The 12,932-nt window shown below is 40.6% G+C and overlaps 2 protein-coding genes across 2 annotated transcripts; one reads left to right on the top strand and one right to left on the bottom strand.

Moving 5' to 3' along the window:
• Positions 1 to 1,228: 1,228 nt before the first annotated feature.
• Positions 1,229 to 5,250, bottom strand: ccnb1 (cyclin B1). The gene is given in 10 exon segments (XM_029445436.1): positions 1,229 to 2,014; positions 2,150 to 2,260; positions 2,838 to 2,978; positions 3,078 to 3,206; positions 3,208 to 3,315; positions 3,453 to 3,611; positions 3,707 to 3,892; positions 3,994 to 4,113; positions 4,762 to 4,887; positions 5,135 to 5,250. Coding segments are annotated over 10 exon segments (1,206 nt in total). The 5' UTR covers positions 5,156 to 5,250; the 3' UTR covers positions 1,229 to 1,909.
• Positions 5,251 to 6,876: 1,626 nt separating this feature from the next.
• On the top strand, positions 6,877 to 12,932 carry LOC115016913 (AN1-type zinc finger protein 5-like). The gene is made up of 6 exons (XM_029445017.1): positions 6,877 to 7,110; positions 9,583 to 9,767; positions 9,872 to 10,019; positions 10,267 to 10,370; positions 10,661 to 10,783; positions 11,513 to 12,932. The coding sequence occupies exons 2-6, from the start codon at positions 9,611 to 9,613 to the stop codon at positions 11,659 to 11,661; spliced, it is 681 nt and encodes a 226-aa protein (XP_029300877.1). The 5' UTR covers positions 6,877 to 7,110; positions 9,583 to 9,610; the 3' UTR covers positions 11,662 to 12,932.

Raw genomic sequence — 12,932 nt, 5'->3', positions numbered from 1 at the left:
GTTCATCCAGGATCTCAGCTGTGAATGGGTTTAAGTGGTAATAGCTCCCACTCTGCTCTTAGTCCATCAGCTTTAAATACATGTGGTTTTGTGTGAAGTAATTGAAGATGCGAGGAGCCCTTTGAATCTGCAGCTCACAGGAGACCTACTTTCAAGCAGGGGTGGAAAAACTATTCACTATCCATTCAAAATATTACTCAAGTAAAAGTACTGGTGTATACTGAAATACCAAAAGTAATAATTATGTAGAATGGCACATTTCAGAATGTATATTACTGTATATACTTGACACATTAATGTGTTAATCACTTTAATGTTGCAGCTGGTAGAGTTCATTTTTACTTGCCTACTTTATATACTGCTGGGTAACACAACCAATAATACATTAGATCTATATTAGTTTGAATTTCAATGCAACGTCAGATAAATGTAGTGAAGTAAAAAGTAATATTTCCCTCTAAAACATGGAGTAAAAGCTTAAAGGTGCATAAACTGAACTTCTCAAATACCTCAGTTATACTTCGTACTTGTGTAAATATACTTAGTTACATTGAATCACTGCTTACAACTATTAATGCTGTTGAAGTCACGACACTAATCTGAAGGGGTTGCAATGAATTACATGTCATTTTCTTGGAAAAGCTAAAGATTTACAGACTGTTTGCTAGGCCAGTGGTACAAATACCTGAAAAGAAAGGCACCGCTGCTCACAGAAGACCGACACTGTATTAAAGACTAATGGCTGAATGCAGTTATTGTAGAAATCTAATGTAGTCTCCTATAAGAATGACTTAGCTCTACCAAGTGGGATATTTTTGATAGAGCGCTGCACTCTGGTGGCCAAAGACGACACTTTAGAGACTAACTCGTTTACGTTCAACATCTTCAATAAGAAAATCTTAGCCACCTACTGGAGTCTTAGTTCCGACATCAGGAAAACCATATAACTTAAGACCTACCGATCCCAGCACGACTATGCAATGTTGAAACTCACAGCAAAAACGGGGGAATTACTTTTCCAAGAAGCAGGTGATGCTTTTAAACATGTAAGCACCAAGCCATGGCCTGGAGTAAAGAGTAGCTCCCTCAGAGGTAAACCCCTCCACCTGAATTACAAAGTGTAGTCTTTGCTGAAGCAGACCCATAGAGGCAGAGATGGAAAAAGTAAGAAGTTTAAGCCTAGAGCAACCTCTAGTGGTGATCAAAATTAATGACAAGGAAGCAAATGTCTGGTCTGAACCATTTTATAGAAGCTTTAAAACAAAATTAAGAATGTAAAAGCATTTAAAAAGTATTGCTGTACATTTTACACAAGAAAACATCCCATTTAAAAAACACACCTGGTCGCTGCCCCCCCTCTTTATACATTGTGACCATTAAAGCATGCCTCAAGTTTTAGATTCTTCAGCCACTTGGCAGCAGTTACATGCAGCTATAAAAACAACTACTTATGCATGGGGATATAAACATTGTAAAATTATTGTGCAGCAACATTTGAGCTTAAGGATACCTGGGTCAAGATGTCTGTTGGCCAACATTGGCAAGTAGTGCATTAACAAACTGTTGTAAACGTCAATAGAGTTGCATTGGAGTAGTCATCGGTAGCCAACTGATACTCATGCAGAGTAATAAGCCTGATCGGTGACATGGTTCACTTCATAAGAGCAAGTCAATTTCTCCCCCCCCCCCCCCCATCTAAACTGCCAGTGTGTGGGCTGCAGGTCTGGAGGGCCAGCTTTCAGACTACAACTTGAAGCATGCGTGGGACAAGGGTCAGTAAAAAGTACACAATGTCAGTTGATAAAAATATGCAAACGACTGACGTGGTCCTTGGCGTGCAGCTCCTTCAGTCACATTAAAAAGTTTTAGTTACAATTGTACATATCAGCACATGGTGCCAAAAGTCATCTCACTGGGTGAGCTGCTTTGCAAGATCCTTCACTACTGAAGACTTGAGCTGTGAGATGGTAGCAATCTTCATCTGCTTGGAAGTAGAGTACTTTCCTTTAATGGCCTGCAAGAACAGAAAGTTAGATGTGAAACTAAAGCTACTGAGACCACTTGCAATGTTAAGTTAAGGCTTTTCAATTGTGTGCCCGAAAGGCTACAGATTCAGTGTAAATCAGTTTCCATATAGCTTTACACTTACCATGTGCTTGGTCTGCCCATCATTCACCTTCACAACATTCTTGGCAATGTGTGCCATCACAGGAATCAAACTCTCTGCTGTGTAGTCCATGTAGTGCTGCAGAGTCACATCCTGAGGAAAGAAAAGTCGTCCTTTACAAGACTCGAGCGTTTACCTACTTCGACATCAGTCTTCAAGTCCATAACTAGGATTAAATTCAAATGACCCATGTTGTATTTAAGCAACACCGCAATTCAATGTAAGGTAGCCGTAAACAAGTCTGTTAGTTTGTAAAAGAAGTACAGCGGCCATAGTTAGATTTGTTTAAACGCATCTATGCAGCCTCAAATCCTGCATTCCTTGAGCTATACTATCTATATTATAGTAGTGGTCAAAAAAGCGACCGCCTGCAATATTGCACCATAGGATTTTGAGTTAGTCGAGACAAGAATATCAGTAGGACTGCACTTTTATTGGTGCCTATTGTCCAAAAGAATGTTTGAAGTAGTTTTAGTCAACAAGGAGTGGGTTGTATTTTAGCAGTATACTGAGAGCAGCACAAAGGCAGAACCAAGTGCACTTTAATATCTGTTCAACGTCCCAGGGTATACCGTATCCAACAACTTGACATATTGTCCTTATATCATGCAGTCATAATTGCAAATAGAAGAGGTGATCAGTTGGCCACAAGTACGCAAGTTAAACCCACCCATTCGCCAGCATCCAAGATCTTGAGGGTAAGAGCCAAAGCAGCGCATGCCATCATTGAAGGTGGGAAGTGAACCATCTCATAGTCGACCATGGTGAGCTCCAGGAGGTATTTTGCCAGGGTGTGTTGCTCTGCAGTTACCTGAGGAGACAATTCAGGAATAGACATTAGTATCAAATTGAGAAGTTATCAGCGCAGTCACTGAATCTAGTTTTGCTGATTTAAGCCACTCTAACAAACCTCATAAATCTTTGATGCCCTTCTGAGGAACTGCAGGGGAAGAGGGCGGCCTAGTTGGAACTTGAGCACCCGGAGGATTGACATCTCCATGTCTCTGATCTGGAGAGTGGTGTAGGCCTTGTCAGTCACAGTAGGCAAAGTCTGAGATCTCCGGGGGATACATCTCCTCGTATTTGGAAGCAAGGAACATGGCAGTCACGCCGACCAGCTGCAGCTGCTTCTTGGGGACTGGGTGGTCCTGTTGGAGGTGCAATCACATGCAGATTTTAGACACTGAAGGGACATGTACATGTCAGTAGAAGGCCAGGTTTATAAGCTATATTGTAGCAGCAGTGTCAAGCTGAGAAATAACTGAAGTTTGATACAGTAACTCACCTGAAGATAGCGGTCAATGATTCCTACAGTCATGTACATCGTCTCCTGCAGCAGACGGAACTTTAGGCTCACTTGCACGAGCCAGTCAATGAGAATGGCCCGCATGTTACCAGTTACCTCCTGACCCTGCAGATAAGTGAGTCTAACGTTCTGCTCAACCTGAGGAGACAGGAAAAGAAAACTGGTTAAAATTCAAAAGAGCAGGGGGGGATTATCAGATTGACAAACTAGTTAAAAAAAAAATGTATGTTTGCCTCAAGCTGCCGTAGATACTTGTAGATTTCCTTCACATATTCGCTGCAGAGCATGGGGTTTTCGTAGTCATCTGCATCCACATCCCTGACAGTGTGGAGAATGACATCAGAGAATGCTTGGCAGAGGTCCGCAGGCACACAGCCAGAAGTTTCCATTGGAGTGGGGGATGCTGGTTCAGGGAGAACCTGGAATGATGGAAATCACAACATGAGAACAAAACTAACAGCACCACACCCGACAGCCATGTGGGTCTTAACGGTCAGATAGCTGTTGGCATATAACTCACCTGCACCTCGGGCTTGGGTTTAACAGGAACAACATCTTTAGGTTTGGGTTTTTCAACAACTGCTTTTTCAACTTTGGTGATGATGACTTTGGTCTTCTTGGTGGCCTCTGTCTTGACAGTCTAAAATTAAGTGAAGTCAGAGGTGAAATGGTGGCAACTTAATAGTAAACAGTTAACACTCTAAATTGAGTTCTTAAATGTGAACATAGGCAGACAGTCATTTACGATAAACATCCTAGATATTTAAAACAATCAGACAAAATCAAATAAGATTACCTTGGGCTCTTTAGAAAATCCTCGTCAGCTAACGAAGCCACATTTAAATTAACGTCAAGGCTAATCACTTTCAGTTTGAAGACGTGACTTTAAGATTGTTCGTTAGTGTTTGATGAAATGAAAATAGTGGAGAAAATAAAATATGCTTCATACATGTTTACTCTTTCAGAAGCCAATTTAGGTGCAATCATACTTAAGCAAATGTAAGCTTGTGCATTAGGAGGCAACGTTACTGGACTTGGTGCCTTGTAAAATGTGGTAACACCATTTTGCGCCGCTACATTTAGGGCACAGCTCTAGTCGTTTGGCTTTCAAGGTTTTACTCATGTGCACCATGCAGACATGTATTAGTGTATTAAGTTAAGCCCACAAAGCCTAGTAAGAATGTCCAATGCCTAAAACTACGAATTCGACATTTAGGATAAACATAAGTTACTTTTCACGTTCCATTGCAGATAATGTTAAACTAGCAAATTAACGTCATATTCTTACTTTTTTCTGTACTTCTTTGTTAACTGCGATGTTTCCAATTTCCCCAAGAGCCGCTCGAGGCTTCGTGGGTCCGGTGATCGAGCAGGCCTTTCCACCTAGGTCAGTCCTGGTAGAAGCCAAGCGGTTCTGTACAAAAAGACCAATTGGCGTTAGATTATAGTGCATGTTATTCATTTACAATGGGTTGCTCATGTCTTAAGCCAAATTCCTATTATGGAATGGTTTGCACGAGAGCAGACCCCATAGAGACTCACGAGGGCATTTAACATTGTAGTTATTTAAAAATAAAAATTCAATAAAGCCACATTTCCTCTAAGCACTTTCTAATCATAAGTAAGAAAATAAGAAATATAAAACATTACACAATACGTACTCTGGTTACTCGAAGAGCCATTTTTGAAATGTGTGTTGCTCCAACAAACAGACGGACAGTGGTAAAGGAGAACGAGTCTGTGGAAAATTTAGATTCGGCGTCCTGGTTTAAATCCTCACTCGCTACAAGCTGATTGGCTGCGTGCTGAATGCTCCGAGCATCTGATTGGTCGAGCGCATCTGTTTCAAATGCGTTCCCCGGCCAACCAGTGGTCACATGATTTTGATTTTTTTTGCTCTCTTCCTTTTCCTGTTACGTATTGTTTATTATTTTTTAACACTTTCTTAAACTTAGTACTCTTAATGTATACATCCCATAAACGGACAAATTAATGAACAGGTTTACGTGCTCAAAAAAACTAAACAAAGTACTACTGCTAATTACTGTCATAAAATACTGTAAACAAATTGGAAGTTGACACGTTTACATGTGTTTTCTGATAAAAACCCAGATTATACGCATTTTGGTTTAGTAAATAATCAGCAGTTATTAGTCAGCCCAAAGCTTTGATTGTTTCACTACTTATCCTTGTCCCACCCCAAACACAAGCACATACAAATCAATGCCCATTGCTACCAAGGGTGGTGAAAACTGCTCACCAGGAAGGAGCTGCCATCCATCAAAGACCCCCATCACCACAGCAACAAACTGTTTTGTCATGTGGGCCAAGACCACCAGACTCAGGGACAGTCTTATCCCACAGGCCATAATATTGTTGAACTGCTGCACTCTGTGTCATTGCTTACATATGATTATAGTACACACATCTGTTTATAGTCTACATATATTATGTTAAGACCATAAAGATGCATCTGTTATAGTTATCTGTTCATATATTACACACATCTGTTTATACAGCATTTTCATTCATACCTCCCCATTTTACAGTATACAGTATTTAATTCAACTGTACAGTATGTAATCTTACATTCTGTGTCATCTTATTCCATTCTATATGTATATATTTTACTATTCCTACATTTTATTATTGTACCATTATGTTCTTGCACTAATTTATTAATTCCTGCACTTTTTTGTATTGTATATTGATGGAGAAACCTGGGATTTAAGATGTTCATGGCCAACAACTATGCTGCAGCTGTTGTGTATATAACAATGAAGCCTTTGAATCTTCCTTATTTTCTATTTTAAATGTGTTTCTGACTGAAATGTGTCCCCCTAACCACTAGGACACACACACATTTCCCAAAACAGAGCTATTCTGTTGTCAACCATTTCTTAAATCTACTCATTGTAATATTTGTTTAGGTATCAGGGACTTTGGAGCTAGATATTGTTTTCACAGTATCAATATGTAGAATATGAGTTGAAATAGCTTTTTAATAAGGATCAGCCATGTAGTTATGAATACTCTGGTGCTTGTCATTGAGTTTAATGGTGTTTTTATTCGATCACTGCTCTTGTTTTGTAAGTAAGTTGTTTTGTAAGTAGTTTTGTAAGTATTTCCCCCAGATCAGTGAAGAAGACAAGCAGAAGATTTTGGTTGTCCCCCAAATCCCTTAGGCCCCTGAGCCTGTGCCCTTCCTAATTACAAGAACATTGATTTTTAACTAAGAAACAACGAGGTTGAAGCTATGGGCTGTGTACTAGCTGGAAGAAGCAGATGTACGGCTCTGTAATAATCGCCTGAAATATTGTGTGGCTTTACTCGAACACTCCTGCCTTCCAATCAGAGGATCACAATTTCCGTGACGTCCACCGGAAAAAGAGAGGACGTAAACGCAGCACGTAAAACAAAACAGATGCCTCCACAAATCAGCGACAGAGGACGTCAACGAAATAAGCCACCAGTGCTCCCAGGCGGAGTGGAGTCTATATTTGTGTGAGAAGGTTGAAAAGAGACGAACAAACAACGACTTACCTAGACGGCCCTAGTTAGTAAGCTCCAAGATACATTTAGTAATTCCGTCAATACAAAAAGTTTCAAGAAAAAAAAGCTACGTTTCTCAGATAAGGTAAGTTAACTATTGAAACCGTAACCAGCTAACGTTAGCATACGTTGTTTGGGAAGTTTCCGAAGTGAATAGTGAAACACTAACGAACAATCTTAAAGTCACGTCTTCAAACTGAAAGTGATTAGCCTTGACGTTAATTTAAATGTGGCTTCGTTAGCTGACGAGGATTAAATAAATGTTCCATTTGGTAAACACGTGTCGCTTAAACTTTTCTCAAACTGCATGGTTGTAAAAGGAATACAGCATTAGCATTTTATAACTCCTAGCAACTAACGTTGAACCATTGTAATGACAACATTTTTATTCATCTTTTTTTATTCAACACGTACCTGTCCAATAACCTAAAAATAACGATGATCTGTATTTAAAATGAATTTGGCTAACGTTAATCTGCAAGCAGCACCACCAGCTTCTATAGTTAACTGTTACGCTATCTAGTCGGCTAACTTTACATTAACGTTTTACCATTATTTGATGTGCCTGCTTTGATTCACGCACTTCCCACGGCGATACTCGTAATGACACCTTGTTTTCGCTAAGTGTCGAGATACTTAGCTCGTCTGGTGTAAACAAAACAAAGAACAGACAAAACAAAGGCAACAACAGTGCTAATAGTTTTCTGATTTTGCTAACCTCTAGCATGCTAACATTAGCAAGATCACGAGAATCGGCTAGTACAGCTGGTGTGGCTAACTATCTTTAGCATACGGGCCATATCATCGCTATAGCACTAAACTGCGCTTTGGTCGACTCTCTTTTGACTAGTAACTTTTCTAACTGGACTCTGAGGTGATAACATTCACCCTGCCATTTGCCATGTAACATAGTTTTGTGAAAGAAAGACGTTAGCCGCAGCCATTAGCTTGCTAGCATGACTCAGTCGATTTGTAGAAGTGACACGGCTGTGGCCCGGTGTTTGTCAGGAAGCAACCGAAGACTGTAGTCGATATTGATGGTATTGATTCCTCAAAGCACCACAATTGCGCACATCTAAGTGTAGAGATGTGATTATTGAGCTTGAGTTTGAAGTTAACATACCGACTACATTTTAGGGTCAGTGAGTGATTTTGGCGTTTGTCTCTGTGACAAACGTGCTCGACTCTTATGGGATCTACAGGTGTTATGCTTAATGTTGTTAATGTTGTTACCACTAGTCCCCAGCCAAACAGTCTAAACGTGTAACTAAACTGTGTTTGGCAGCCTTTGTCTTCATAATGTGTTTCTATACTACTATGACAAGGATACACATTTTGGCACAAAACCAGCTGTGTTTACAGGGCTCTTGAGGTTATCTATAAATAGACGTGTTCACAGCCTTACTGTATTGAGATGGCACCTCTGAGATCAGTGTATGGAGCACTGCAGGCGCAGTAGTGAAGTGATGACCTTTTTGGGGAGAGAAAAAGGCCTCAGATCCAATTAACCAGAACCTGAACTTTGTGATGTGAATACTTCCCTGTTTGGTTACACCATGTTTAACTAATGATTATAACCCCTCCCCAAATCCTCATCACTTCCTTTAATGCAATATTGAGGCTGGTGCAAGTTAATATTTAGTTGAGTTCCTTTGGCCAAAGAGTACAGGACTCATTCACTGTGTTCTGACTCGGAGTAAGCAGTAATTATGTTAATATTGGCTTAACATTCTGGTTTTTATACCTACTCGTATTCCCCCACACGCCTATTTGTGACAAAATGGATATTCATGAGCTTTTATAATCGATATACAAACTCTTCATACTAGAATCATTACAGTTGGGATAATCTTTGATGCAGATACAATTACACTTGGTATCAATATCAATATGCATTTTCAAGACTTTGAAGTAAATATTTTTTTACAAGCTCATAATCAACAAAAATCTGTCAATGTTCTCAAAAGTTGAATTGTGTGTGTTAAACTCAAGAGTCCACCTACTGGCTTCACCAGGGCTTTAAACTACACCTTGGTCTTTATCAGCAAAGATCAATAAGACTGTTTGCATACAATGCAGAACACCATCTGTGACACAGGATTGGTTGCGATCCTATCTCCTGTTATCTTGTGACTGATGTGCCACACTTAGGTCATGTGACGTCTCCTGAGCCGTCTAATTCGCTGATGAAGACTTTGAGATGTGACTTAAAGCTTCACATACAGCTCATGGGTGAATTATTTTGTCCTACATACTGTTTCCAAAATCAAGAATGAACACCCTCTGACCAGACACTCGATGCTAACTTCTGTACAATTTTCAAATTATCAAATTAGAAGTACAAATACTAATGGTACCAAGAAGGTATTTAGTAAGGATCCCCCGCCCTACATGTGATTTCTTAAGGCACATGATGTTTTTGCCTAAAGGAATAATAACTGTGGAAATGTGCCTCCGTCAGTGGTGAACAGTGATCGTCTGCTCTTTTGTACAATATTGTTTGATGACCAAATTAGTGTTGTATTCATTAACACAATGTTTTTGTTTTTGTCCACAGGTCAGCTCACCCGGCGACAGACATCACTATGGCCCAGGAGACCAATCAGAGCCTAGTTCCTACTCTCTGTGCTAATGGCTGTGGTTTCTATGGCAACCCTAGGACTAATGGCATGTGCTCTGTGTGCCACAAGGAGCAACTGTCAAGACAGAACAATGGAGGAGTCAGTACTTTGAGTGCCATGGGTAAGACCTGCTGTGTTTGTCACACATTGTTTCCATGTGTACACGGGACGAAACTCCCAACCTCTGTATACGACTGTAACGTGTGGTGACGTTTTCTCCCTCAGGCAGCAGCAGTGGCCACGCAGCTGAGGCTTCTGCCATCCAGAGGTTAGAGGCCACCTTGAATAATGCTGCAGCTGCTGCAGTCGCTGCTGCGGAGGTGGCAGCTGAGGCCGCCGCTTCCGCCGGGGCTGCTGCCGCCGAGGCACTCAGGTGAGGGGTCCCACCAGGCTATATTATACTGCCTACAAAAAAGCTTGTGAGGTCACAGTTTGGGCGCTAGAATCGATCTTCAAAACGAGAAGTAGGTATATGTAGTTTCGATTTTTTCCCTATCGACCCGCCCACCCCTACTCTTCAGCAGATGAAGCCAGTTGGATATATGGAAAATGTAGTTGATTTACTCCTGAATTATTACATTTTTTACATTTATTTTTTTTGTTCCATTTGTCCTTCGCAGTGGGGTTTCAACTTCCATGTCTGTAACGCAACAGATGACTGAGATGAGTCTCTCCTGTGAGGAGAAAGGAGCGTCGGGGAGCAAAGTAGAGCTTGCAGAGCCAGGTGGGTTGCATTTAGAGGATATGACAGATTAAATTCATGTGATGGGTTTAAAATGGACATTTCCATCTGGTTATTTTAACTATAAACTCTACAAAATGTACAGCATATATTACTATTTCAGTGTATAATTGCACGTATCGGAGTCTAATATTTTCTCATTCCCATTTACCTACACGAGGAGGGTTTAAATAAGGGAAATGCTTATTTTTTTATAATGATGCGCAACACCTCTGTGTAGGTTAGTTAGTGATACTTTACTGAGTTCCTTGTATTTCTTGTTGCTTCTCCAGTGTTGACTCAGCCCACGTCCTCAGCCTCTCATCCCTCCACTGCTGAGCAGTCTAAAGCCCCCGAGCCCCTGAAACCCAAGAAGAATCGCTGCTTTATGTGCCGCAAAAAGGTTGGCCTTACAGGTGAGAGACGACGCCAATAACCAACTTTAATGTCATTAGAAAATGTCCCCAACACTCACAGGTTTGCTCTTGTTCTTCTGAGTCGGGTTCAAGCTGAAAACAGTAACTTCTTTTCGGGCTGAAACAATTCCTAGACTAACTGCAAATTCTTTACATCAAAGCTTTGTTTAATCCATATAACTAATACACAGCGCACAATTACAACTCTGTACGGTGTGTGTACTAGCCCTACCACGATAGCATAGTGTCTGCTTCAGTATCTCAGCAGAGAGCATCACGTCTACACATGTTAACGCTAGCGTTCGATGGAGTGGATTGTATTGGCTCTGCTCCGTTGAATGCTAACAACAGTGTTTAGATGTGCAGCCCTAGTTCTACTTTATTTAGAGTTATTTCAGTGTCACCCTGTCGATGGGAGTATACCTATTTCCATATTTTAAGTAATTATTTCTTATCCGATTACTCAATAATCGATGGGATAGTCGGTAGATTAGTAGCTCTTTTCAGTTTTCTGTTGGGGCCATTTTTACAGAACATTCTTGCATCAAAGATCCTGCAAAAGACATCAATGTCTAAGTGATGTTACTCCAAATTATTGATGTATGCCGCTACTAGTCGGTCATTTATTTAAAAAAAAAAAGAGAAGAGTTTCTGAGGTTAACATCATGTGGCATGTGTGAGCACTTGTTATTGATTTGACTCTGTCTGTTCTCTGCTGTGGCCTTTCAGGTTTTGACTGTCGCTGTGGGAATCTGTTCTGTGGACTTCACCGTTACTCCGATAAGCATAACTGTCCGTACGACTACAAAGCTGAAGCTGCTGACAAGATCCGCAAAGAGAACCCTGTGGTTGTAGCTGACAAGATCCAGAGAATATGAGGAGGACGCTCAGTTTTGACTTTGAACACTGGGAGCGATCTCAAAAAAAAAAAAACACTCGAGCCCACCCTTCTTCCTGAAGGACCTGTTCCCCCCCCCCCCCTCGTTTGTTAAACATTCAAGACTTTGTCTCCAGTGCATGAAAGTTCACGTGTATTTTCAGGTTTCATTCTTGTTTTGTTTTGTGTGAGTTTAACACTTGGAAGGTTGTATGTGGGGAGGGGGAGGGTGTCTATATCATGGGAAGTGACTGAAGGAGATTACTAAAGAAAAAGTCATTACTGTTGATGGCTGTGCAGGCTGTTTGGTGATCCTCCAGAGATCCCTCAAACTCTGCCTGGAAGGAGCTCGGACACTGGGCCTGTTTGGACTCAAGACTTTTACTGCTGTTGGCTGATGGTGCCACCTCAGCCGTGCTTGCTCTCTGCTGGCTTGAGTAGCAAAATGGATATTGTCTTTTTCTGTGTTTGGCCTCCACGTAACTCTGTGAGCTCAGAGTTTCACCCTCCTTACTTGTCAGACTTTGCGTCCTGGTAAGTTTTTATTGACCTGAAATGCTTCTCTGTGCCGCTGGAGTATTGCTAAAAAAAAAAGTACGTTGAAAAAACAACAACTTTGTTGCTAGCCCTTTCTCGCTGGCTCATATTCCTGTGTGTGTGTGTGTGTGTGTGTGTGTGTGTGTGTGTGTGGCACTAGAAAGATAACTTAATTCAATCAATTGTTTTCTTCTGTTGATCTCGGGCTGAATGCTGTGACCTGCTCTGCGGGATTTGGATAGCAGGGACGTCGACTTCCTGCTTTTTAGGTCTTTAAAACCATCCACTGAAGTCACATGACAATACAAGTCACCTGACTGTTTGTTTCCTTTTTCTTTCTTCCAATAAGTGGTGTATGCTGTGTGCTATTGTATGACAAGTAGCCTAAACTTGTATTAATTTTTGCCTTTTTGGAAGGGTTTAGCTCCACTAATATTTGATCTTTTATTCACTATTGAATGTTTTCCTTTTTATTTTTTAATGCGAGCTGATAAATTCACAACGTTGTGTGTGTGAGTAAATGTGGACGGCTGGTGTGACTTAGATCTGTGCTCGTTAGGTTATTAATCATTTTCAGTTTTTGGTCTGGCTGCTTTACCAGTGTGTTTTTGTTTTTATCCTTTAGTTATGCAAGTTTGTACAAACATCTTTATTTATATACTGCAGTGTGCGTAATCTTCCAATAATAAAGAATAAATTGTATGATGTAAATAAATTATGTTCACAAATATAAAA

The sequence above is a fragment of the Cottoperca gobio genome, chromosome 12 (genome assembly GCF_900634415.1).
Source record: "Cottoperca gobio chromosome 12, fCotGob3.1, whole genome shotgun sequence".
Lineage (NCBI taxonomy): Eukaryota > Metazoa > Chordata > Actinopteri > Perciformes > Bovichtidae > Cottoperca > Cottoperca gobio.
This window is presented reverse-complemented; position numbering and strand designations above follow the sequence as displayed.

What these genes read in the sequence shown, in the direction of transcription:
- LOC115016913 (XM_029445017.1), top strand. Translation starts at nt 9,611, where the DNA reads ATGGCCCAGGAGACCAATCAGAGCCTAGTTCCTACTCTCTGTGCTAAT. An exon ending in CAGTACTTTGAGTGCCATGG is followed by an intron (nt 9,768 to 9,871) that starts GTAAGACCTGCT and finishes TTTCTCCCTCAG; the next exon opens with GCAGCAGCAGTGGCCACGCA. An exon ending in AGTAGAGCTTGCAGAGCCAG is followed by an intron (nt 10,371 to 10,660) that starts GTGGGTTGCATT and finishes TTGCTTCTCCAG; the next exon opens with TGTTGACTCAGCCCACGTCC.